The 24,408-nt window shown below is 38.4% G+C and overlaps 2 protein-coding genes across 2 annotated transcripts; both read right to left on the minus strand.

Moving 5' to 3' along the window:
- Positions 1-36: 36 nt before the first annotated feature.
- Positions 37-4,747, minus strand: paqr4b (progestin and adipoQ receptor family member IVb). The gene is made up of 3 exons (XM_084740303.1): positions 3,590-4,747; positions 1,616-1,834; positions 37-839 (listed from the first exon to the last, which is right to left on the minus strand). The coding sequence occupies exons 1-3, from the start codon at positions 3,756-3,758 to the stop codon at positions 406-408; spliced, it is 822 nt and encodes a 273-aa protein (XP_084596429.1). The 5' UTR covers positions 3,759-4,747; the 3' UTR covers positions 37-405.
- On the minus strand, positions 4,668-24,408 carry cmn (calymmin). The gene is made up of 55 exons (XM_084740315.1): positions 24,258-24,408; positions 21,207-21,257; positions 21,051-21,095; positions 20,919-20,978; positions 20,740-20,784; positions 20,560-20,610; positions 20,394-20,441; positions 20,248-20,298; positions 20,083-20,133; positions 19,868-19,909; positions 19,155-19,205; positions 19,020-19,070; positions 18,875-18,934; positions 18,723-18,794; positions 18,594-18,641; positions 18,420-18,500; positions 18,279-18,329; positions 18,138-18,185; positions 17,983-18,027; positions 17,734-17,775; positions 17,578-17,619; positions 17,431-17,475; positions 17,266-17,319; positions 16,710-16,751; positions 16,441-16,524; positions 15,563-15,619; positions 15,074-15,469; positions 14,191-14,481; positions 12,766-12,822; positions 12,511-12,564; positions 12,239-12,280; positions 12,085-12,141; positions 11,906-11,965; positions 11,766-11,816; positions 11,617-11,655; positions 11,453-11,509; positions 11,027-11,077; positions 10,891-10,929; positions 10,734-10,790; positions 10,070-10,138; positions 9,860-9,928; positions 9,567-9,632; positions 9,341-9,397; positions 9,093-9,140; positions 8,824-8,895; positions 8,642-8,713; positions 7,569-7,640; positions 7,399-7,470; positions 7,246-7,311; positions 7,094-7,153; positions 6,926-6,991; positions 6,804-6,842; positions 6,385-6,669; positions 5,111-5,167; positions 4,668-4,748 (listed from the first exon to the last, which is right to left on the minus strand). The coding sequence occupies exons 1-55, from the start codon at positions 24,322-24,324 to the stop codon at positions 4,744-4,746; spliced, it is 3,810 nt and encodes a 1,269-aa protein (XP_084596441.1). The 5' UTR covers positions 24,325-24,408; the 3' UTR covers positions 4,668-4,743.

Raw genomic sequence — 24,408 nt, forward strand, 5'->3', positions numbered from 1 at the left:
GTCACACATGAATGAAACACAAGTTGGAGCAGGATATAAAAATATATAATTTATTACATTCAGTCATTTCATTTAAAAACTATTTTCGTTATGGGTAATGTGACCCAAAACTACTGCATTTCAACAAACTAAAAATCAAGTATGCTCAGGATTTTTAATTTAATATATTGTTATCAGAGTTCCACAGTTACAACACTGTAAGTTCCTCTTACATTCTTCTCTGGCAAAATGTCAAATTGCAAACTTCCCTTGCAAAGACTTTCAGCAGCTAGAACTAAAGTGCATTTTGAAATAACTTGCATCTCTTTTCTTTATGTTACTCTTCCTGCCTCATTGAATCAGCTACCAGCAATCTATCAATAGTCAGCATAGCTGCAAGTGCATGTGTGAACTTGATAAACTGCATCACTCAGAGGGACACTGGTAGGTCTTAATCCAGGCTAAATCCTCCAGTGTTCCCCAGTGCAGGTAGATAATTGAGCAGATGACCATGACATGCATTATCTGGTGGCTGTTGCCCCAGTTGTCAAACCGGCCCGGGACGAAGCGCTCTGGGATCTGGATGATGTTGACCAGCCCTCCCAGTACAGCCAGAGTGTCCATGATGACAAAGAGGCGCAGGGAGTTTGGGCTACCCACCCCACTGCCGTACACGCGGAACAGGAAGAGGCTGAAGCGGAACAGGGCCTGCCAGACAAAAGCTCGGAGGCGCAGGACATTTGTACGGGCTGTGGTGGCACAGTAGATACCGTAGGCTGACAGGAGGACGTAGGCCAGCAAGGCAGTCTGTTGCACGATTGGGTAGCAAAGAAGGGTGATGTGGATGATGGGTAGGGCCCCTGGTGACAAAGACGGAAGATAAACTCAATAACTTCTTAGTTTTAGGGACACTGCCATCAGTTTATTGGTATGAATTGGTGGAAACTTGAGATTTGGACTGGAGTCAGAAGTCAGGCTTTACTTGGATTTGGCTGTTGTGAGACATTACAGAGACCAGACTCCCTACAGTCTTGATTCGAGACTTGAAGGCAAAGATATTCAAATCAGAATGCAAGTTTTTACCTTGAAAATTTCAAAACAGTTTGCACTGTTAAAGCCACATATTGAAATCTTCAGTTAGCTAACTAGCTTGCTCAAATCAGCAAAACTGTAGCTAACTGGCATTTTGCTAACTTAAGATGTGAACCTATATGTTGTTTTACAGGAAAAAGACAAAGTTGACCAAGGTATCAATTGCTCAACTGTTACTGGAACACAGATCAAAAGGTGTGGGACTTAGGAAGGGTCAAGTTGCTTATGAAGACATGAGACCTGAATTGTGTGAAAGTTCATCCTCGACCTTGGAAACAGTAATCTGACATAACCTTAACTAAAGGTCAATTTACTAAACCTTAAGTTAAAAAAAAAATCATATAGCCTAATGACAGCTAAGCCAATTCCACCACTGATGAGAGCTGTAGAGCTCCAGAAAAAGCTACTAAGTCTACCTGGAGTTAATCTGTGAGACTTGTAAACAGCTCTGATTGCTGAAGATCAGGATTTAAAATGTCGCACTCAAAGAAATCTAAGAATTCAGGTAGAAGATATCAGAGTCAGATTAGCATTAACAACCTACCCAGGGTGTTGACGAGACAGACCCCAAACATGTCCAAGGAGAGCAGGGTGTCGTACACATGTTCTCCTCCCACATGGTTCATGAACACATGGTAGATCACTGAGCCCACGGTGGGAGAGAGGCAGGCCAGGTAGTGGACCACACAGATCCACGTGCTGTCCACCTCCATCCAGGGGATACTATAAGGCAGCAGCACCAAGAAAAGGAAAAAAGGGATTCCTGAGGTGACCGGAGGATTAGGAGATGAAAGGTGGAAGAGGATAGGGGTGAAATGAGATAAAGGAAGAAATGAAAATGAATGTTTGAAACCTACACAGGGTTGTAATTCCTTAAGAATTATAAATAAGTGCCCATTAGTATTTTATTAAGATGATTAGACAGTTATTTCTCCAGTATTACCAAAAGTTTTAAAGAGATAGACTGGATTATTTGAAGTGGGGCTGTGTGAGGTACTTTTCCACAGCTGACGTAAACCCAATTTAGAGAAGCAGAGAGGAGCACCAGTATGGAAGCTAAGCAATGTACTGCTGTGGACAGGGTCAGCAGTAAAAGGTTTTTCAGACAGACACACACACAATCAATAGCAGTTTAAGTCTACACTATACAGTTTGTAGAATAATTTCACAACTTTTCGTTTCTGATGGAAAACTGCTTTTATATAAACCAACTATTGCTCTCTCTGCTCTCCAGACCCCATTCACTAAGTCAGTAGTTTTACCTTGCAGAACACTGGAGTCGGTTGTCTACCACTGCCCTGATCTGTTAGTTTGTTTGTGTTGTTGTGTGACTTTGGTGAACCCACACTAACTTTTTCAGACATCGGGCAGCACTGGACCAGCAATTCTGTGATGTAAGATTACCGATGTCACCAATGGAGTCTGGTTGAACGAGAGAGCGAAATCTGGCTTATATAATTTCATGGTGTAAAAATTGTCGTCCGAAGGCAAGGTAAAATGGTGAAAATATTCTAAATATAAACTGGGCTGGTGTTCCTTTCTTCTTCTCCAAACTGGGGGCGTGTCAGCCGCCATCTACTGTAAATAATTCAGTGACCATTGATAAGTACCTCCTACAACCCCACTTCAAAGAATCTGAACTTTCCATTTAAAGTTGGTGCCTATTGTATGAAAATTAATGACATGTTTCTATAGTGAGCAGGTGCAAAATGAGGAATTTCTGTGTGGTTCTTCTGTTTGTTTCTTCATGATGTGTGAAATCTATGGCTGTTGTGCATGTACCAAACCTTAACAATACTAGAAAGCTAATACCCTTCACTTCCCCTTAGTAAGAGTGTTAGTCTTAATGAACTTATGGGATAACCAAGGTGAAAATGGGGCACAAAGAAGATACGTTCAGAAGTTCAAGGCTGTGTTTTAGCTCATACACAGATAAATTTCCATCTTTGCTTGCGGTTGCACAACTTAAAGGTAGAATAAGTAGGATTTGTCAGTTTCTGTTTGTAAACACCCCAGAAAGATAGTTGTTGTGTCTCATGTGCAGGACATCAAATACAGAAATTGCTAAGATATTTTCATAGGTTTGCTCAAAATCTATGCAAACATATCGCCAAGATATTTTTCCCGTGATGCATATGGGCATTTTAAGCTGAAAGTGTGAGCCAACCACACACCTTTAAAGATCTTATTAACAGCAGGATATTTCCAGGACAGGGATTCCCAGGGCAGATTACAGTTAATACCCCATATCCTCATTACACACTCTTGTCAAGTATGCTTGTAACTGGCCAGAAGTGAGAGTAGTGATCATCTGTGACCTGTTTTGCTTGTACACCCCCCCCAGATGGGTTAAATTGATGCAAGGTGAGAAACCTTTGCACTGTGTTTTTAGTTGTAAAGACATATTTTAATGCTGAAAAAACGCTTTATTAGCTCAAAATGATGCTTACTGTAGTGGATTCCTAGATAAAGATTAGCAGTTGAAAGCAGAGGAAAGCACAGCTATTTCTGGACTTACCATGGGAGTAAATGTTCCCCAGTTCATTGTGCATGTAGAAGAGGCTCTGGAGGCACTCCTGAGCCGTGGACACTGGCCGGTAACCTGTCAGGACATATTTGTTGAACTGAAGGTGTGCAGGGGTCTTTGAAAAGTCCAACAGCCGGGGTCCTTTGTACAGCACCATCATGACTCCCTGCAGCCAATGCCCTCACATTTAGTTGACAGCGCAGGTTCCTCAACATTTACATTCTTACAATGAGGCCACGCTCAGGACTCCGAGGCACGGTCATGACCAAGACTAGCCGGAAATTCTGCTACTTGAACCCATCATTGGACAGGTGTAATTCCAAACAAGCAACCTGTTGAGCTGGCAAAGTGGCATGCTTTCAGTTGGACCAATCAGCAAAGGGTTCTTATCCCTAAGCTGGAGTAATCCTCACAAAAAGCCATGTGCACTACGGCAGCTGCTCCGTGTCAAGGCCCATAACTGACTCACACCTCAACTTCATGGTAATATATTCTGTATTTCCCTTATTATACACTGCACACATGTTCCTATTACACATGCTCAAATATAACTGCTGCAGTCAGGATGATCTGAGGATTACAGCACCTGAATGACACTGATAATTAATGTATATTTAAACATATGAATGAGTTTTGCCTTTTCCATAACATTGTGAATGCATAGAAACACATAAGAGTGTAGCAAATGTTTTCCACTGTTCATTTTATTCAATCAAATACTGTACAATCATAAACAGATGTTTGCTACAAGTAGTAAAAAAATCCCTTTCCCATGCAAAATAAATTAGACTGATTTACGTTTAACAGGATTATTTTGAGTCAATAACAAAACTGACTGAAACAAAACATTGACCATCTGCAGAAGACAAACTCAATTTCTCCAGCAACCAATAGTTTGCATGTACAGTGAACAGTAAGTGCAGGACAAAAAAAGGTAATGCAGGATGCATAAAAACATACCTAAACAGAAAACCTAACAACTCAGCATGTTTAAATGTTGTTTTTATCTCTAGACTTACAAACACAAAAATGACAGGACTATTCAACAGACAAAAGAAAATAAAAAATATTGTACAATGAGGAAACAATCAAAAAATAATATACAACGGCAGAAAAAGAGATTATACTTGTCGTTGTCAGCAGGGTTAACCTGTGAGGAGACAAAAATGCAGTGCAAAAATAAGATATGACAGAATTTTATTAATCCAGAAGGAGATTATTGTACTAGAGATTGCTCAAAAATGACAGTAATACAACAAAAAGAATAGTAATAAAGAATATAAAGAGTAAATAAAAAAAAACAGTGCCTAATAGAATAACAGTAAAAGTAAGGTGCCTTTAGTAAAATAAGTAAACATAATAAACTATATAAAATAGAAAAGTAATAATGGCAATGATATTTAAAAGTAATTAAGAGTAATATCACACATTTTACTGAAAAAGTAATATTGTAAATGATGAGTAGGATGATTAAAAAGAAAGCAAACTGAATAAAGTTTTTTTTTGTTTTACCTTGATAGCCACTATTTCCAAAGAAGCCATTCAAATCATATTTGCCATTCTTTGCTCCTGAAAACAAAGAAAAGAAACAATGCAAGCTGTGATGGTGGTGAAGTTTTACGTTTATATTTTGAAATGTTACTTACACTGATTACATTACTTCAAAGCACATACGGCCTCTGCCCATGTTTTTAATGTTTGGCACGGTAACCTCAGAGGGAAAAATCACCCATTTTCATACAAATATCCAGTCAGCTGTGATGGTAAATATAGTAATTCCTCACTGGATTGGGTGGCCATAAACAACGACATGGGCATGGAAGCTCGCACACTGGTGCTGGTTGCATCCTGGTACATGTAGGCACTGCCAGTTAGGCTCTGTGTGCACGACAGTGCAGTTTTCTTGTTCAGTATAACAGATTTCAATGAGAAGATTGATACCCCTCACATTTGTGTCTTAAATATAAAACTTAATGAGCTCCGCCTGCCAGCACCTGTAAAGCTCAATAATTTTCACGTCATTCAGTCTGATGTGCCTGTGAAACTTTGGCAGTTTAAGTGGCATCTTAAATAGCCTTCTTCTGTATTTAGAGACTATCTAGACCAATTAAGGTTGATTTTTGTATAATCCTGCTGGTATAATGGCATGTAAGGATGGAGAAATGCCAGCTATTACACTGAGAGTGAATGCCAGCCAGCATTTTAATAATTTCAGCTCTACAGATGTATGAAGTCCCACTTGATAGTTTGTTTTTGTTTTATACGCAGTCTTCAGATTTGTCCCAGCAATTGTTCACCTTTAGTGTTTCCTGCTGAAATGCTCACCCAGTTCAGTCACATTTTAATACACAAACACAAACAGAAATAGTTTGACATTTTGGGAACAATGTGTAATGACTCTCGTTTCTGTGCACTCATATGAAGCTAGAGATGGTTAGCTTTCTTTCCTTCCAGCCTTTATGCAAAGCTAATTTAAGCCACTGGTGGTTGTAGAGAGAACCTCACAGTGGAAATTTCTTAGGCTAGTTGTTGAGGTAGCAAGTACAGTAAATGTAAACAGCAGTAATGTATTTAAAGATAGTAAAGCACTTCAGTCAAAACTTTAAATATTTCTCAGGAGACAATCTCCTTTTCCCACATCATATATACAACATGATGATATGACACCTAAAGGTTCATCCCTCATCCTGCCAGGTAAGTCAATATATCCTTAGACTATGCAACCATTTGTGAATATTCAGGCTAGATAATCCAGGAAGCAGTATTTTAACTTCTCCAGGACTTGCCTTGTGGGTGAAAATGGAGTTTGAGATGCTGCTGAATGTGTATCTGACGTGGCAGCTGCTGTTGATGCGGGTCGTCAGGCTGCTCAGGCACCTGAGCCTCGCCCTGCATTTCTCTAGCAGGCGCCGAGTCAAGGGCGTGGCTGGCGGTGCCCGCGGGGTCAGGCAGGCCCTCAACACCTGCTTCAGGCACATCAGGTGTGAAGGAGGACTCCACAGGCAGATAGGATGGGACAGAGGGGTAGGCCAGGGTGGGGCCAGGAGTAGGAGCTGCAGGGAACGCAACAACTGGAGAGGGAGAGCAGGAAAAAGGGAAAAATGGATGAATTATGTTAGAGTGAACTAAAATTTCAGTGTTATTGTCTGTGCAAGATGTATGTAATAAAAAAAAACTGGGTTGAAATGAGTTTTCCTAGTTTTACCTTCTGGCTGCACTTGTCCATTTATATAGCCCACATTTTCTGAAAGTGACAAACAGTGAAACATTACGTGAATGCAGTCGAGCCTTAAGGGACAGCCAAGCAGACATACACGCTGTTCTCACCATATCTATCTATAGCCATCCCCTCGCCTTCCACTGCAATTGCTGGAGTCGGTACCTGTCCATTCACTAAGACATTTGGAGAAAAAAACAGATTAGATAAGAAAAAATTGGGGTCTACAGCATATTTGTGCTGTGAATCTCAAAGAGACATCTCTTTCCTTTACCCACCGTAGGATTTTCCATGTGAATCAGGCTCAATAGGAAGGGTCTCATAAGGTAAACCTGTATCTGTTTAATACAAAAAAAGAGATGAATGTACAATTTTTTGTAAATTTCTAATTGAACTGCTCAGGTCCTTAGTAGCAATAATGACAAAATACCATATTGTGCAGATCTGCTCTCAGATGCAGACTCAAGGGGCTGTGACTGGTATGGTCCCTGGTTACCTGTTGACAGATTTATGAGAAGCCATTAAATAAACATGATACAGTGCAGAGGAAACCGAATGATTGGCATCAAAGGACGCACTGTACCGTATTTCCCAGAAGATTTTGCTTCACTCCCAAAACCAAGAGGTTGTGGTGCATAAGGAACTTCACCGCCACCTTAGCAGCAGGCAACCATGCAGAGACGACAAGTTAAACCAAATAAATGAACGTGAAGTGGAAATTAGCAGGCAGCTGTAATGTTTGCTGAAACTCACTGTATTTGCCTGTTGATTTTCCATTCTGTCCAAGTCCGAGAGGTTCAGGGTGATACTGTGATACAGCCATACCTGGGTGAAAATGTACACAAATTGTGTATTTTTTTAATGATAATTCATATGTTTACTGATTAATGATTTGCTTTCTTGCTGAGTGTCATGTCTGCATAAATTAAGTTAATCTCAGCAGTTGGCTGACTTAGTTTAGCATTAAGACTAGAAACACCTCAGACTGGGAAATCACCACAGGGCCCCATAATGTGATATTATCACAGTGCAATATTATTGCAATTAATTTTATGAAATCGGATCAATTGTTTAGTCTGTTCATCTACAAGATCAATGTGGAATAAGAAAAAAATCAGTTGAGACATAAATGTTACTGTGCTTTTTTCAACCAGAAAAACCACAACTCCTCAATTTACATGTATTCGTTCATAAGTCAGTCTTGACTTGTCCTGTCCAGCATGACAACTCAACAAGCTGAGGTGGTCAATATGGCGACTACATATAATGACTGACCAACACCGTCATAAAAACCTACAAATCCCACTGTCTGTGCCTTGTGCTGACCTCACCAGAAAAAACGTTAGCACCATCTAGAAGACTGAAAAAGCAATTTATTTTATTTTTAAAATTGCATTTGCAATATTAATACTTTAGGGTACATAATAAAAGATTGATACTTAGCATCCATTTATCAATATAATGTTGCCATACAAAATATCTTGATACTATGCTGCGTCAATTTTTCCCCTACCCCTAGAAGCACCACAAATCGCTGCACTGACGGTTATTTGCTGAGGTATTTTTTTGGTTGAGAGCAGTAACTTCTTGGAGTCTCTGCAGGTTGCCAGAAAAGAGTCCCATCCAAGAAATAGTCTGCCATATAACCTCCTTTAAAAAGCAATTTGCCATTTGTACACTTTGGTTTTTGTACGAATTAAACAAACAAGATATAACGTGTTAATCAGGGAGCTTTAGAGGTGATATTAGGCAGATGTCACCTGTGGATAGAGCCATATATTTTCCGACAAGAAAGTTAATAAGAATGTTGTACTTTTCCTTTTTACCATATTTGCCTGTAGATTTGGCTTCAGGGCCCAGTCCAGCCGGTTGAGCTTCATAAGGCATTCTTCCATAACCTGTAGGAGAAGAGAGAAACAGAGGAAGAAGAGAAATACAAAAATGTTTAAGGGGAACAATTACTGAGATAAACGAACAATTACAAGAGATACCAAAGCTAACTATTTACCGTATTTGCCGGCTGTATTTCCATTACTGCTGAGACCAAGAAGCTGCCCACCGTTGGGGTAACCGCCATATCCTGAGCAGAGATGGAGGGAAAACGGTATAAAGTGATGCCCTCTCAAAATAGATGCACATAAGAAGCCTTTTCACAGTCAACTGCAGATTGTGGATTTAATTTAATCTGCCTATCAGTGTCTGCATATCTGGAATTGCTGCTGTAGTGAAAACAAAACTATCTGTCACATTTAAACCCTTTTTGTTCATCACACTGACCGTATTTCCCAGGTGCAGGGTTCCCTCCTGCGCCAGCACCAAGGCCACCTACAATTTTGAATTGATATTGTCATTACCATGTCAAACTAGATAAAGACCTTTGTAATGTAGTGAATGGAACATGGTATCAACATGCATGGACTTGTTGTTTTGGTTCCCAGTTTGGAAGTAAGTAACTAAAATTTGATAAAGTTACTTGTGGAACTGCACAATACTTTTTTCATGACTGCTCAAGGCAAATTACTCACCATATTTTCCGGAAGATTTAGCATCACCAGCAGGCCCATAAGGACTTCCACCATAACCTGGACAGAATTCAGAAAAACGATGGGCTAAAGTGACACGTTTATGCAGACACTTTGGTACATAAATCTAAATATAGATCAATCAACACACATGGATTACAAATAAATGATCTACCTACATAAACTACCTGAAAGGAAAGCATGCAATAATAATGTAAAAGAGACATACCATAATGTCCTGCACCATTAGTGCCTGTACTAACAGGTTGTCCACCAAACTGCAGCCCTCCAATGCCTGAATCAGAGCGAGCAGTGAGTGAGCAGAGAATAATGTTGGCTGACACATGAATAATGTGAAATGAGCTTTAACAGGTTGAAGATTTATATGAGAGTTCTGCACACCAAGGTGAGGAAGAGTTTTAGTAGCTATAAACTCTTACAGCCATAAATAAAACTCCCTTTTCCTTTCAAAGCTATATTATAGTGAAGTGACACAGCGGAATATGACCAACAAGCGCTCACCGTACTTGGTGTTTGATTTCTGTGGGCCCATTCCCAGGGGCTGACCACCAAAAGGCGAGCCACCCATTCCTGTAACATTAAAGAAAGTTTTGGTTCTGGTGTAATAAATGTTGTTGAGTTGATTTTGTGGACATGTCACTCCTAAAACAAGAGCTTTTTCATACTGAGTTTTAGTTTAAAAAGACTGGAAAGAAATAAAGTTCTACATACCACCATACACGCTGCCCGTTTTTCCATTTGGACCAAGACCAGCGGACTGAGGCTCAAACTGGCTCAGACCTGCATCAGTACACAGGAAATGTTTGTGTATTGTATCTACTGACTTTCATATCTTGAGATGAATATGCTCCTAACATGTACATAGTCTTCAGGCCAAGGCCGTGTCTGAAATCACCTTTCTGCTGAAATCAGGGGATAATCAGATTGCTGAGGTGATTGTAAACACACTAACAGACCAACAAATTGAGAAACTGAGATACTCAGATGGTATGACAACAAAATGTGTGAGTTAGAAAACTCCTCGGTTGCAAAAAGTATAAAAAACTATCATTGATTCTTTAGATGCACAAAAATAGACATGATTCAATACTGGCTGAGGAACAGCACTGGGCTCAAAATGTGTTGCATCTCAGCATTTTGGACTTGAGCCACTCCTCGGTTAGTTTTTATTTTCTTCTTTTGCTCTTTTACACTTCTGTTTCTGCACAACCAAACCAATGAGTAACCCAGTATCAATAACAATTTTGCTTTTTGCAAGGAGGGAACTTTCTGTTTTTTTCACTGTAGATTACACTGTGGGTTATTCTGCTCACTGTTAAAACTGTGCTGTCTACACATGCTTAAATTATATCTTTATATGATGGCATTATCTTACCATCCAGTCCAGCAGGAACCACCGGGGCTCCGTTGTATGGAGTCTGTTTGGCCCCACCTGTAGAATTAACAGCACATTTTCACTATCTGTATCTTACTGATCTAACTTACTTCACCCACATGTTATATGTATCTTTCACTTTCCTTCCCTAACATACCCGATTTGCCGTTAGCAGCAGGTACACCTTGGCCAAGTCCTGGAAAAAAGAGAAATGCTGTCTTATTGAAATTCACACAAAAACAAACTGTCGCAAAACTAATTTTCTGAAATAAATGACATATAATAGTACTTACTTGCATAGTCAGGCTGTACACCAGCGCTGTAGCCATTTCCATTTCCATACCCTGCAAAAGGAATAATATAAACTACCTCAGTGGTGTTAACTTGCAAAATGTTTGGCCTGCAGTGGCACAGCAGCAACTATCTGTATCACCTACAAATTCATAGAATTATTGTGTGTTATATCAATTTATGAATATGGTACTTCAACAAAGTTAGTGTAAGTATTGAACCCTACCTGATTTGGACTTGCCAGCTTCACCCAAACCTGTATTTCCAGACAAAAATGGCAGAATTTCAGTAAAGGTCTGCAGTATTTATACTAGAAGAATTTAAAAACGGGCTTTCTGTGGTCCACATTTATCCTGAGTTCATAAACCTGCTGTAGGCCGAAAATATCATCAGCTTGAATAAAAAAGGCGATATTTAAAGCTTATTACCTCCATATGAATTTCCATTTCCATATCCAGCTCCAAGGTACGCTCCTTGTTCATAAGCTGAGAGCATACAGAACAATTATCAAAACAAATTTCACATTTCAAACTATAATTATTCCAACTCCCCTTGAGGTTTACACTTTTTTAATTGAGAATAAAACACTCACCAGGTTGCTGAGGTTTCCCTGCATAAGGATATCCAAGTCCTGCACACATGAAACCAAAGGTACTTTCAAAATCACATCTAATTTAAATTGGAAAAAAAAAAATTAAAGTACTTTCTTCACTGCATGTTTATATTAGCAGTAAGTATTACCAGCTCCATATCCATTGCTGAGTCCAGGGACAGTGTAGCCGGCTCCATAACCTTTGGATAAACAAAACTTCATTACAATCTTCTTTATAGTAAAAAAAACAAAAACAAAAGCAACTCATCTGTTTTACTGGGCTCCTTACCTGGTTTGCTTGATTTAGCTCCTCCTCCGTTTGAATATCCCCCTGCACTGGCACCATATCCTTAACAATGACACAATATCACTACAATCAACTCTGCATCAGGTGTAAATTATTATCAGCAAAATACTCAGTTGTGAACATTTTATACACATAAATATTGAGAATGAAAAATAAAGTACCATTACTGTTTGGTTTAGCACCATATCCGTTTGGAACACCAGCTCCCGCTCCGTAACCTAAAGAATCATAAATAAATAATATAAACAATAAGTATTGATCTATCTAGGAAAAATACACTGTTACGCATGAATTGAGTCACTAGTGTACAAGTACCTTTTGTGTTTGTACCAGATGACGCTCCAGCACCTGCATAAGCTGAAATGACCACGACATGATATGCCAATAAGTTATATGTACTGCAGACAATCAGTGGATTAATGTATTAGCTCCTCACAGTATTTCACAGAAATACTTAAAAACTATCTAAAATCATTTAAAATAAATTGTACATGCAATGAAATCAAACAATGATTAGATCACTGGAACTATGGTTATCACTTTAAACTACAAACATCACCAGTCTTAAATTAAAATACTCCGTTTACCAGGTCGAGGTATTTTCATCCATTGTCCATTTGGTACCCCTGATGGTCCACAGTCTAGAAAACCAATGTAAACATTTATGAACAGCAAAATTCAAGGTTTCAATGCAAAACAAATGCACACATACCACCAACAATCGACCACCAAACAAGCAGAAAGTAAAGGTGGGAATGATGGGAATTCATAGACCAGAAGTGGGACTGGACTTTATCTCTCAAATTATTTACTGCTCAAAGAAAAGCGACAAAAGTATTTACCAGGTTTGGCTGGTTTAGCTCCCTGTCCCTTGGACGCAGAAGCTCCTCCACCATTCACTGTAAAATCAGAGGAAGAAGCAGACGAATCAGGCTTAGTTGGAAATGATCCAATGATCCATACGACGCCGCTAATTAAAAAAAAAAAAAAATCAGTGGGTTAAACTCAGATTTTACCTCATGCACTGAATGCACCAAATTGAAACGTAGAATTAAGAATTAAGATAATATGCATCACAAGGACCACACAACAAAGTAACACACTTCACACTTTTAGTCCAGAAATAGAAACATTGTGAATTAGTTAATTCTCAAACTGCTCCAAATGTTGGAGGAATAGTTTGACATTTGGGGAGATTTGTTTTCTTGCCAAGAATTAACCGAGATGAAAGGACTGATACTACTTTGATGTCTGTAAAGAAAATACGCCAGACTGTCCAAAGGCAACAAAATCCAACTATGAACTCCACCAAAGCCCACTAAATAACACTTTAAATCTCATTTGATTAATCTGTACCAGCACTTAATGTAAGGACAACACAGGCAGTAAAATTTAGTTCCAACTGAGAACTGAGAAAGTTTGTTTTCTGGGATGTTTCTTGAATGCTCCCGCCTAACGTTCCCTCGATGTTAAGTTGCAAGTTTTTCCTACATAAGACGAATGTTACATTTCAATAACGCTATGAGAATGTTAGTTGGATGCTGCAGGAAGATTACTGGAACAATTTCTCTTAACACTCCCTAAATGTTAAAATGGCATGTTTGCTTACATCACTAATGTTTCCTGGCTGACCGTTTCCTCTTGTTTCCAGTCGTCGTACTAAGCTAAGATAAACATGTCATAGCTCTCTCTTCATATGTAACGAACAGATTGGCGAGGGGTATAATTTTATTATCCAACTCCAAATTCTAAAATGTCACTTTAAAATTGACCTTTATAAATTTAACAAAGTTGAGTGAGGGTTTCAACAAGAAAACATAAGAAATAAACACACGAACACAAGTTATTGGTAATTTTCTGAGACAACTCAAGAGCATGCGACACAGAAACAAACAGAACTGTAATGACACAAAAATCAGTATAACTAAAACAACTATAACCATGTGCACCAGCTAGGATTCACTCTCAGATTAATACTTGGCATTTCTCAATCTGAACATGTAATTTTACCAACAATATTAAAGTAAAAATTCACCTTAATGGGTGAGGATAGTCTGTCAATATTTGCATTCAGATTGCCAAAGTATTATTCAAGTTTTAATGAATCCTAGCCATTAAAACAACACAAATCTTGCAGTGTAAGACACTTATCATCATGTCCACAATTCTGTGACAGACTGAGAGTTAGGACAAACACAGGATTCAGTCAACATTTATACGTGCAACGGGACAACACTACGAGACACCCGGATCAAGTTTCAGTTTACCAGTTGCCCCTCCTGCAGGGTGACCTTTGACCCCGTGCCTGTCAGGTCCTGCCTCAGGCTGACTTTTGATGTTTGCTTCTTCTGGTGTGACCTCAGGAACACCCACAGCCAGAGTTTCTTCAGGCGTGATGCTCTCTGGACTTTTAGCTGCCACTGTCTCAGGAACAGCTTTGGTTTTCACAGATTTGGTGCTTTCAGGGGCAGCGTCCCCTTCACTGGTGCTGTCTACCCCAAAAAGAACATCTGCCTCTGCAGCTTTCTGCTCAGGCACAGCACTTCCAGTCACATAACCTAGAGGCCATATAGTTAATCAACCTTTATGCAGACATAATTTTACTTCGATGTTTGCAAATCATTGCTGCTAATGTTCCAATCACTAAAAACACAGAGTACACACATTTGTTAAAAAAAAAAGGAAAACATGAAAAGCCTCCAAATTCAAAGTTTAGCATTTACTTATTTATTTATTAACTCACATACATAAAAAATACGCTACTGAGAGGCAACTTGTGCCAAAGTCAGAAACTAATAAACACTTCAGGACAGATATTTTTTATGTATTTGCTCTTAAGTTATGTAAAACAGCAGTATGTGGTCTAAACGCTCAAATGTTGAGTGTCTATGGGATCAAATAACATAATTATAATATTCCAAGCTTTGAGTTTGAAAAACCCCTGATCAAAATATCAGTTCAAAATTGACTGTAGAAATATTTGATGTTGTTGTAGAGAATGAGGTCAAACAGCCAAAGCACCACTGATACTTTCTTATAAAAAATAATGTCAAATAGTGGAACGAGTGATTCAACAAATTGTGTTGTTGGTATTTTTAGATTGTTTCCCAGTACAGAGACACTGTACAGACTCAGGTTTGTGGTACTTGCCTTGAGGAAGCTCTGCTGCCAGCTCTGGTGCAGGTCCAGGTCCAGATGTGGCTGCTGGTGCAGGTGTGGGCTGAGGTGCAGGCTTTTGCTCTTTGCCCTGAGGAATCACCGGCGCTGCTTCTGGTGTAGCCTGAGGGATGAGCGGCGTCTGTTTGTAGCTTTTTCCTTGCGGCACGGGCGACGGCAGCCTCTGGTATTTCTCTTGCGTCACCATGACAAGGATGCCACTGGTCGGCTCAGGGGCGGCAGGTGCTGGAGTTGCTGCTTGCTGAGGTGTGACGCCGTCCTCTGGTGCTGCACTCGGCTGCTCAGGAGACAGAACTCCACCTTTCAGGCTCTTTCCATTAGACACACCTGCACCCTTTGTGCCTTTAAAATTTGGCATCATGCCATAACCTTGGAGCCAAACAGAAATATGTGGATGAAAATTTTAATGGAAAACACATAAGAGAGATAAAGCCGGCAACATGCATGTACAGGAGAATTTACCGTTGTTGGCTGCTTGAGCAAACTGTCCATTAGGTACACCAGCAGGACCACCGTACCCTGTGAAACACAACGATTTCATAGATTTAATATTCAAGAATTGCAAGACTATCATCCTAAAATGGTGCTTTGTCTTAAGATTTACACATATTTACAAAGAATAAATAGACAGAATGATTATGTTTGCATTAATCGTTTTGAATTATGACAACTTCTAATGAAATTAAGTTCAACCAACAAACTACAGTGAGCTTTCCTCCAAAATCAAATGTATTTTTAATTACAATTTACCATTTACCATTTGCATTTCACAAGCTTTTAAGTTGATAATTATGATTGATTAGGCAACCATTAAAAAAAATAAGTTGCCCCGATTAAATTTTCTTGAGTCTAAATTAGACAAATATTAAGTTAACAATCTAAATCGATAAATAAGAATATTTATCTTAAAACCATGCATTTAATTAAGTTGTTGTGATAGGTCCCCTGAATTACTTTTTAGTGTACAAAAATGAGCAAGATAAAGTATGAAATACAGTTAACAATGAAATATAATAAAATATAAGTAAAATACAAGTAATTTAAGTAACGAGGGTACAAAAGTATTCAGCAGTAATATACAGTACAGGGTGTGGCCTTACAGATATGCAGTATTTGTGTATTGAGGATTCAGTACAGATACAGATTTAGTAGTATACACAAATAAATAAACTTCATAAAAAAAAACTTAAATCCAATAAGCACTGCAAAAAGAAAAACAGACAAAAAGATGTTCATAGTTGCATATTTTATTTTAGATTTATCTGTTTTTTTTCTGGGGTGGTTCAGTTTGATTATCACAAACACTGCTTATGTTATGTGTATTTATGCAGCCTTCTCACCAGTTTTAGCACCTTCACCCGGTGACACTGCTCCAACTCCTTTGGTAGTTTGAGGTTTTGAGCCTCTGCTTGGCCCTCCATATCCTGCAAACAACAGGTTCTAAATTATATTACAATGGCACTGTCTCAGGGTAGCGATAAATCAACTATCACAATCGCCTCACAAGAAAAAATCACACTCAGTAAGTAATAAAGAATATTTCAAATAAAAAGAAAAAATAAATACATAAATTTGACATTAGATTGGTGGAACTTATTGTTAAGTTTACCTCCATATCCGCCAAGTGCAGCGCCGTTTCTGACTCCATGACCTTGACAGAGAATAAAACAAGTAAACAAGGCTGATGATTTTATGGAAGATTTAAAGTGCCAAAATTGTAACGAAACAAACAAAGAAATAAAGTGAAAAACAATACACATTGTTATATGTATTTCTTTTTTATGAATGCCTCTACTGAGTCATAATTAGATGCAAAACATATGTTGAAAGGACAGCCAACGATTTAACCTAAATATTTAGCGGTGAATTTTCCATCTACCATTAAAAGAAGTGTATTGATTTTCAGTGTTGTCCAGCAGAGAGCAGCATAGACCTGCTATAACATTAAATATGGAAGTGATTAATTCATTTACTTAATATTTATTTATTTTGATTCTGGCAGTTATTGTCATCCATAAATATATACATGAAAATAAATATATATAACAATGTGAATTTCATTTTTATTGACAATGTTTTAAATTAGGCATTTCAAATCTTCCATATTAAATAGTAGTCAACTATTTATTACTGTATATAAGGTCAATATTTTAACAAGTTGTTACCATTGGATTTGGCTCCATATCCTTTGGCTCCAGCTCCAGCTGCAGCTCCATAACCTCGGGTCAAACATAATTTTACATAAATACCTGACTCCATAGAAACAGACAGGACATACTTCTACACAAGAAACATTTATAACACTTTTAACACTAAATATGATCAGTTACCATTGGGTTTAGGTCCATATCCATTGGGAACACCATTTCCATAACCTCGAGATTAAACAAACCAATAAAACAGTCATCCATATATACCTAAACTCTTCACCGTGTTCAGAAACACACTTTGTGACATGTATACAATGAAAGTATTACCTGGTTGGGGTTTTGTTGCTCCTCCTCTGGTAGCCCCATGTCCTGTAACACATTCACGGAAGCAGATTACTTTATAGTCTGATTGATTTAGATGTCATGAAAATAAAACAGTATTTTGAAACATAAATAGATTTGGGAAAGAAGTGACAGTATTACCGTTGGATTTCACGCCATACCCGTTTGGAGTATTGCCGTACCCTAAAAAACACATCAGAGTAAAATCAGAGTTATGCTTCACACAAATAGACCCACAGATTCTCTAATTTGACCTAAAGCTTTTTATTTTTCCTGAAAGTTATGTAATGATAATGCTTTATATATTCTTTAAAAAAAAAGGTGTTGGAAAGGTAATATATATTTAGATCTGAAAACAAAATTACATAATCACTGTGACCACATATTTACCTGTTTTTGCTGGCTTAGTGGCTCCACCACTGGGGTATCCATAACCTTAATAATTTCACAAACAGCAAGAATTATTGACTTCATACTGCGAATAAGAATAAGAATAAGAATAAGAATAAGAATAAGAATAACATATTTCTTGCATCTTGACGCACCATTTGGCAGGGCTCCGTTCCCATTAGGGGCTCTGGCTCCTGGATAACCTTTACATTTTACAACACAATGATTTCAGATTATTTTAACAGAGGACTGTTTTTTAGTAGAGGTGAAATATTGGATATTACTTGAATGTTTACCATTGGTTCTGGCACCTTGTCCATTGGACACACCAGCTGCGGCACCATAGCCTGAAATTTGTCAGAATAATTATTATTATTGATAACCCAAAAAACTAATTTTGACATGTAATTTTCACTTCACAGAAAGGATATTCCTACCTTGCTTTGGTCCCTTCATCCCTCCATTTCCATAGCGAGGTCCCAGACCCAAACCAGCACTGCCATAACCACCATTGTAGCCTATAAATACAGTATACACATATATTAACAAATTGCATTTCTGCTTTATTCATCATCCCTTATGTAAAAATACAGATCGACTGAATGACTCACCTCCCATGGGTTGACCTCCATAACCATTATAACCATTACCACCATATGCTGGAAGAAGAAACAAAGACACTGTTACTGGTGCTGTACAGTAGATGCTGTCCTCAGTCCTGTATCGTGGTCTTCACTCACCTTGTGTCCTTTGGTTCCTAGCAAGCTGAGGAACCCCCAGACCCCTGGAGGGTCCCATCCCCACACCTGGACCTGAAATCACACAAGCGCACATGTATCAGTGTCGTATCAAAGTGAATATCTTCACGACCAGGTCACAGGAGATGAGTTACCTGCACCATAAGGTGGTCGGCCATATCCTTTCACAGATTTGCTTCCAGCTCCTCCCTGTCCTGTTAAAAACAGAGACATCCTTAAAATGAGCATGTTTTACATTACAACAAGCCCATGCCAACCTCTCCACTTTACATCTCTTACCATTTGGTCTTCCCCAGTTGTTGCTGGATGGACCAGCTGCAGTTCCCTGACCTAAAGAAAGACAATAATATACAAATATGTGATTACATTCACATTTATTTACCTAAATATGTGTTTTAAAGTTGCAAATGTTACCATTGGTTTTAGCACCATTTCCAGTAGGAACACCAGCTCCGGCACCATAGCCTAGAAAAAAAAGAGGAATTTAATCAACTTACACACAGCAGGGCAGGTAGAAGAAATTAACATATTGCTGATGCAACAAGATCAGTTTGAGGCAGAGGTGAGGCAGAATCACTGATTTGCAAATCCCAAAATCAAACTCCTAAACAAGTCATAATGCACTCTTCACCAATGATTAGGTTATGATTTTAGCATCTAATTATTAAAGATAATAAAGAATGCAATGACAGATGTAGGCCTATATATTTCAACAGAGAAAAATAGAGACTTTCCTTCGTGACTATAACTTTATGAGGTGCACTTGAACACATGAAGACCCTTTCTCTGTGTTGACTACCCAACAATCATTTCAGTTAGGTTTTCAAATTGTTGAAAGTGCAGAAACAGGCTATGTTTTTTTAAACTAATGCCTTCTTTAGACTACTGTTCACTGTACAATTTTAAGCCACTGCCACAAGTACATTGTATTCTGATTTTTGATTCTTTCAAACTCTTTCTGTTCCTCTACCATGAATCTGTAACATTTGAAAACCTTATATGGTTCTTCCCACGCCACTCTTAATGTGTATGTGCATATGTGTGTGTGTGTGTGTGTGTAGATTGTGTTATATCATCCAATCAATAAACATCGACATTTCATAACAGTGCTGTAGGATCTACCCTACCGTTGCCTTTTGTTCCAGCTCCTGCAGCTGCAGCACCGTTACCTACAAATAGATACAACACAAATCATCTCATCATCTTTTCTTTAAAACAGTTAAAACCAAAGAAAGATAAAAGCATTCTAATTATGACGTATTCAATCCGTTTTCAAATTAAATACACACAGTATGCATTTCAGACTCAAATCTGATCTTGTACATCATCGCATATAAAATACCGTTGCCTTTAGTTCCTTGTCCACCATATCCACCAGCCTGTGCACCATAGCCTGCCACATAAAGAACATTTCGACTGAACAGTGTTGTCGTTACTCAGTGTGTGTGTGTGTGTGTGTGTCAGAGGGAGAGAGAGAATATGCCACACACTTAGACATGATTCATACCGTTGCCTTTCATTTGTTGTCCATTAGTTGGACCAGCTGGAACACCATATCCTGCAACAGAGTTACAGTGTGACTATATTATGCTAAAGTTCGATCCGAATTATTTTTTTTATATAGATGCAAACTGTCTGGTGCAAAACATCTACCATTAGATTTTCCTCCATTTCCATTAGGTAATACTGCTGGATTTCCTCCTAGATTAGAAACAATAAAAAAGAGATTGAACTCAATTTATAGGATGTTCAGCACTTCAGAGCAAGAACTGCAGTCACCTAAAAATCTTAGTAGGTGCGTCCACACTGGAATACCCACCTTGTGTTTTGCCACCTTGCCCGTTGGTTACACCGGCTGTTCCTCCATAGCCTTAAAAAACAAGATGTGAAAGCATAATCAAAGCACAGTTCTTACCGTAGTTCCTTCAACTAAAGTTTTAGTGATGTAAATGATCTGATTACTAAAACAGAGTGAATACAGGTGCAAGGTAAATCTTACCTTTTGTCCGTCCTCCATTGGTCACACCAGCAGCTGCACCATAGCCTTAAATATATCAGATATATGGTGACAAAAGTTGTATTGTATGTAGAATAACCTCTTGATGATGTGGAGGCACATTCACACTTCTAAAATCAGATCAATCTGTCTGGCAGAGTAATGTAATGCTAATTACTCACCTAGTCCTTTTGTGGGGTATCCACCATATCCATTCTGTGCACCCATTGCTTGACCCACACCTGAGAAAAAATAAATTAATGATAACATTTTCTCAGGGACAGAGGAATCTTCGTGTAGTGAAGCTGATTTACCTTTTGATGGCATCAGCATTCTTCCTACGCCTCCCCCATTCCTCCCTAGAAAAATCACCATGACAGCTGTGAACCAAAGTTTTTGGCTTGTGTGGAAATCCTACGAGTGTAGTGATTTTCATGTTTCATTAAGTGTACAGGCTGTGATGGATTTACCGTTAGGCTGTGGCCCTTGTCCATTGGGTACTCCGGATACAGCACCATAACCTGAAAAGCATGATTCACTTTAATGTAAAAAATACTGTCAGGTTAGAACAGAATGAGGATAAAACATTCATCTTTACATTTCCTCTGGGTCCTGATTAGCATGAACATAAAAGCACATTGATACTATTAATCAAATGTAAGGTTGTCATCAAAAAGTTGATATTCATACTTTCATGTCAGAGATACTCTTGCAGTTTATTCAGGGACTGCATGAAAATGATCAGAAAGTGAGGGGTGGTCAGAAAAGCAGGAGGGTATCTTATTTTTCTGCATAATAACAGTGAGCAGAACCGCAGTTAAATGTTAAAATGTTAAATGTGTCATACAAAGTTAGATCATCATATGATGCAAGTTCAGCCAACAGTTCAGTTAATCAGTAATGAGGTGAAACCAAGAAACTGTGGAATCAAGAAATTTAAAGGTTCAGTAGGTAACTTATTTAAAAGAAATGATCATTTTGTCATATTTGCTGAATCTGTAACTATATTCTAACAGTCATGAAACAGATAATCTGTAAACAAAAAATCTGGTGCCTCTGGCTCCTCCTAACACGTGAATGACAACAACTAGAGCCAAGAGTCTCTATCGCAGGTGGCTTGGATCCGTTATTAGACATATATATGTAGAGCAGCGCCACATTGACACCTTCGGATTGTTGCTGTGTTACGGTGAGGTCACCGCCATTTCCCTTAGGTCAAGACTGACCTGTGAATAAATCCTGGTAGTGAGACTCAACAATCATCTACCTTTCTCTTGAATCGCCTACCCCATTTTTTAAGCCACTAATAGCTCTTGGGATGGCCTAGCTTTTTTAAGAAGTGAAACATAAGGTTCAGCCCACCTCCCTACCCAAATAACGTCCTTAGAGTCCCTAAATTAGAATCACACACTCAGTTTTTAAAGATATAATCTGGTCTCCTGGTGAGTCAGTACATTTTCGGGAAGCAGCGAGCATCGACTCTTCAGAAGTCAATGGAGCGACTGTGCAGTAAAGCAGTAAAACTATTCTCTTCCCTCCTCACAGACGGATGTTAAATTTAGACTGCTGCTGCCACCGAAGCCGAGCGGCCTTTGATTTCACAAACCGAGGCCGCTGGTAAAGAGAAAAGAATATATAGTTGCTTCCCATCATCGCAAGAAGCTGAGTACACATAAGAGCCATACAGCGAGCGTTGCTAAGATTTCAGTTTAACATGATCGTTTGAAATTTGACAGGCAAACCCGAGCACCTGAAAGACACTTGTCTCTTTTTATCTCTTCAGGATCACTGCCCAGACTGCAGCAGGCAGTCCTTAATGCAGCATTTTGATATAGTTTGGGAGTCTTTAAAAAATGCAGGGAAAAAAAAACAAAACATTGATAAAGATTGCCACATACACTTTTCAGACATGCATCATTATTAGAGGGATCTAGAAGAGAAATGGTGCAGACAGTACACAGTTAAGACAGTGGACACTGCCTCTCAATAGTAGTCTTCAGGGGCACATACAGTAGGTGCTTCATCTGGGGAATGGAGGATTTTCTCACTACAATACTGTCATGAATTTAACTGAAATGAAAGATTCTAGCTGTAAGAAAAAACTCCAAAAAAAAAAAAAGGGTTTGAAATATGTCACACACTGGTAATGTGGTCTTGCGAGTTCCTCAGTGCCAGCTAACACACACAGATTTTCTTGGTCATATACATCAGTGTTTGACACGACATGAGTGACTCTACTGAACATATGAGACGCACATTTCCTTTCTGAATTAAACTTAACAGCTGAATTTCTTCTGGAAGGTTTGAATTGCCTAATCTGACTTAATTGTCCAATTAACATGGGAACTTTCTTAATTCTTTGCCCTCTTAGCCTGTGTGTTTGCATTTATTCTAACCAAGCATGCTCTTCACACAAGGCCATTGCTGTATCTTGTATCTCCTCAGTCCTAAAGGCAGATCAGAGTAAAATATTGTCCTTTTACTTCACTAATTTATCTGACAGATTTGGTCTGTCAGGTCAATTGGTCTGACAATATTGGGCTGATACAGTTATTACAGTCTGTATTGGCACATGTTGTGTAATAACAGAAGATAATACATTTTTTTTGTTTTATAGACAGCATTTTGTGTACACTTGATCCTGTTTTTGCTGTTCTATTTGTGTTTTTATATAATTGTTTAGAATAATTAAGAATGTCATTGAAAGTTTACTCTTTCAGTGACCTGATGCCATTTTGGATTCTAAAGAAATAAATGAAGAATATCAGCTGATATATCAATATTAGATTTTGTTTTACTCCCTAATATCACTATCGGTCCCAAAAATCAGCCCTTAGTTACTTTACAAAATTAAGATTTTGCATGAAAAGCCATATGAACACCTTACAAAATGTTTATTAAACTACCTAACAGTTTATTAAATTAGGGATGAAATGATTTGATCAATTTATCGATTAACTGATTTTGAGCAGTGGTTGTCTGCCTTTTTAATGCAAAAATGGTATTTCAAGGTTTCAGCCTCTAAAAAAGTGAGGATTTGCTGCTTTTTCTAACCTAAGATGACAGTAAACTTTATTTTGTTGTTTGGACTGTTGGTTTCACTTTGGGTAACTGTGATGAGCATTTCTTACTATTTGTCAGAAATTTTACAAACCAATCAATCAATTAATCAAGACAGTAATCAGCAGATTAATACACAAAAAAGTGGTATTAGTTAATCCTATACAAAAAAAAATCTAAATTATCCTCTTACACATGAATGCATGAGTAATAGTAATCTAACATAATAACATAACAGTCAAAGGGAACATTTTTCCATCTTGAGTTTTACTTTAAGTATATTTTCCTGATTATAATTGCATTTTTTTTTTAAACCTAAGTAATATTTTCAATGCAGGACTTTTACTTGTAACAGTGCCATATTAGTACTTAAGTAAAGGATCTGAATACTTCCTCCACCACTGATTATTTCATATGTGACTGACTCCCAGCAGGGGCCTTCCCTTCTGCACTTGACTCACCTCCTGTGTGTGCCGTCTGCACCAGCCAGAGGATCACCGCACTCTGAAGAAGTAGTCGTCCAAACATAGTGGACCCTGGAGGAAAAAAAAAAGCCCAAAGTGTTTTAGACCCAGCAGGCAGGAGGATGAGACGGGTAGAGCGGGTGATGTG

This window comes from Lutjanus erythropterus, chromosome 17, assembly GCF_056507025.1.
Source record: "Lutjanus erythropterus isolate fLutEry1 chromosome 17, fLutEry1.hap2, whole genome shotgun sequence".
In the NCBI taxonomy this organism is placed as follows: Eukaryota; Metazoa; Chordata; class Actinopteri; order Lutjaniformes; family Lutjanidae; genus Lutjanus; species Lutjanus erythropterus.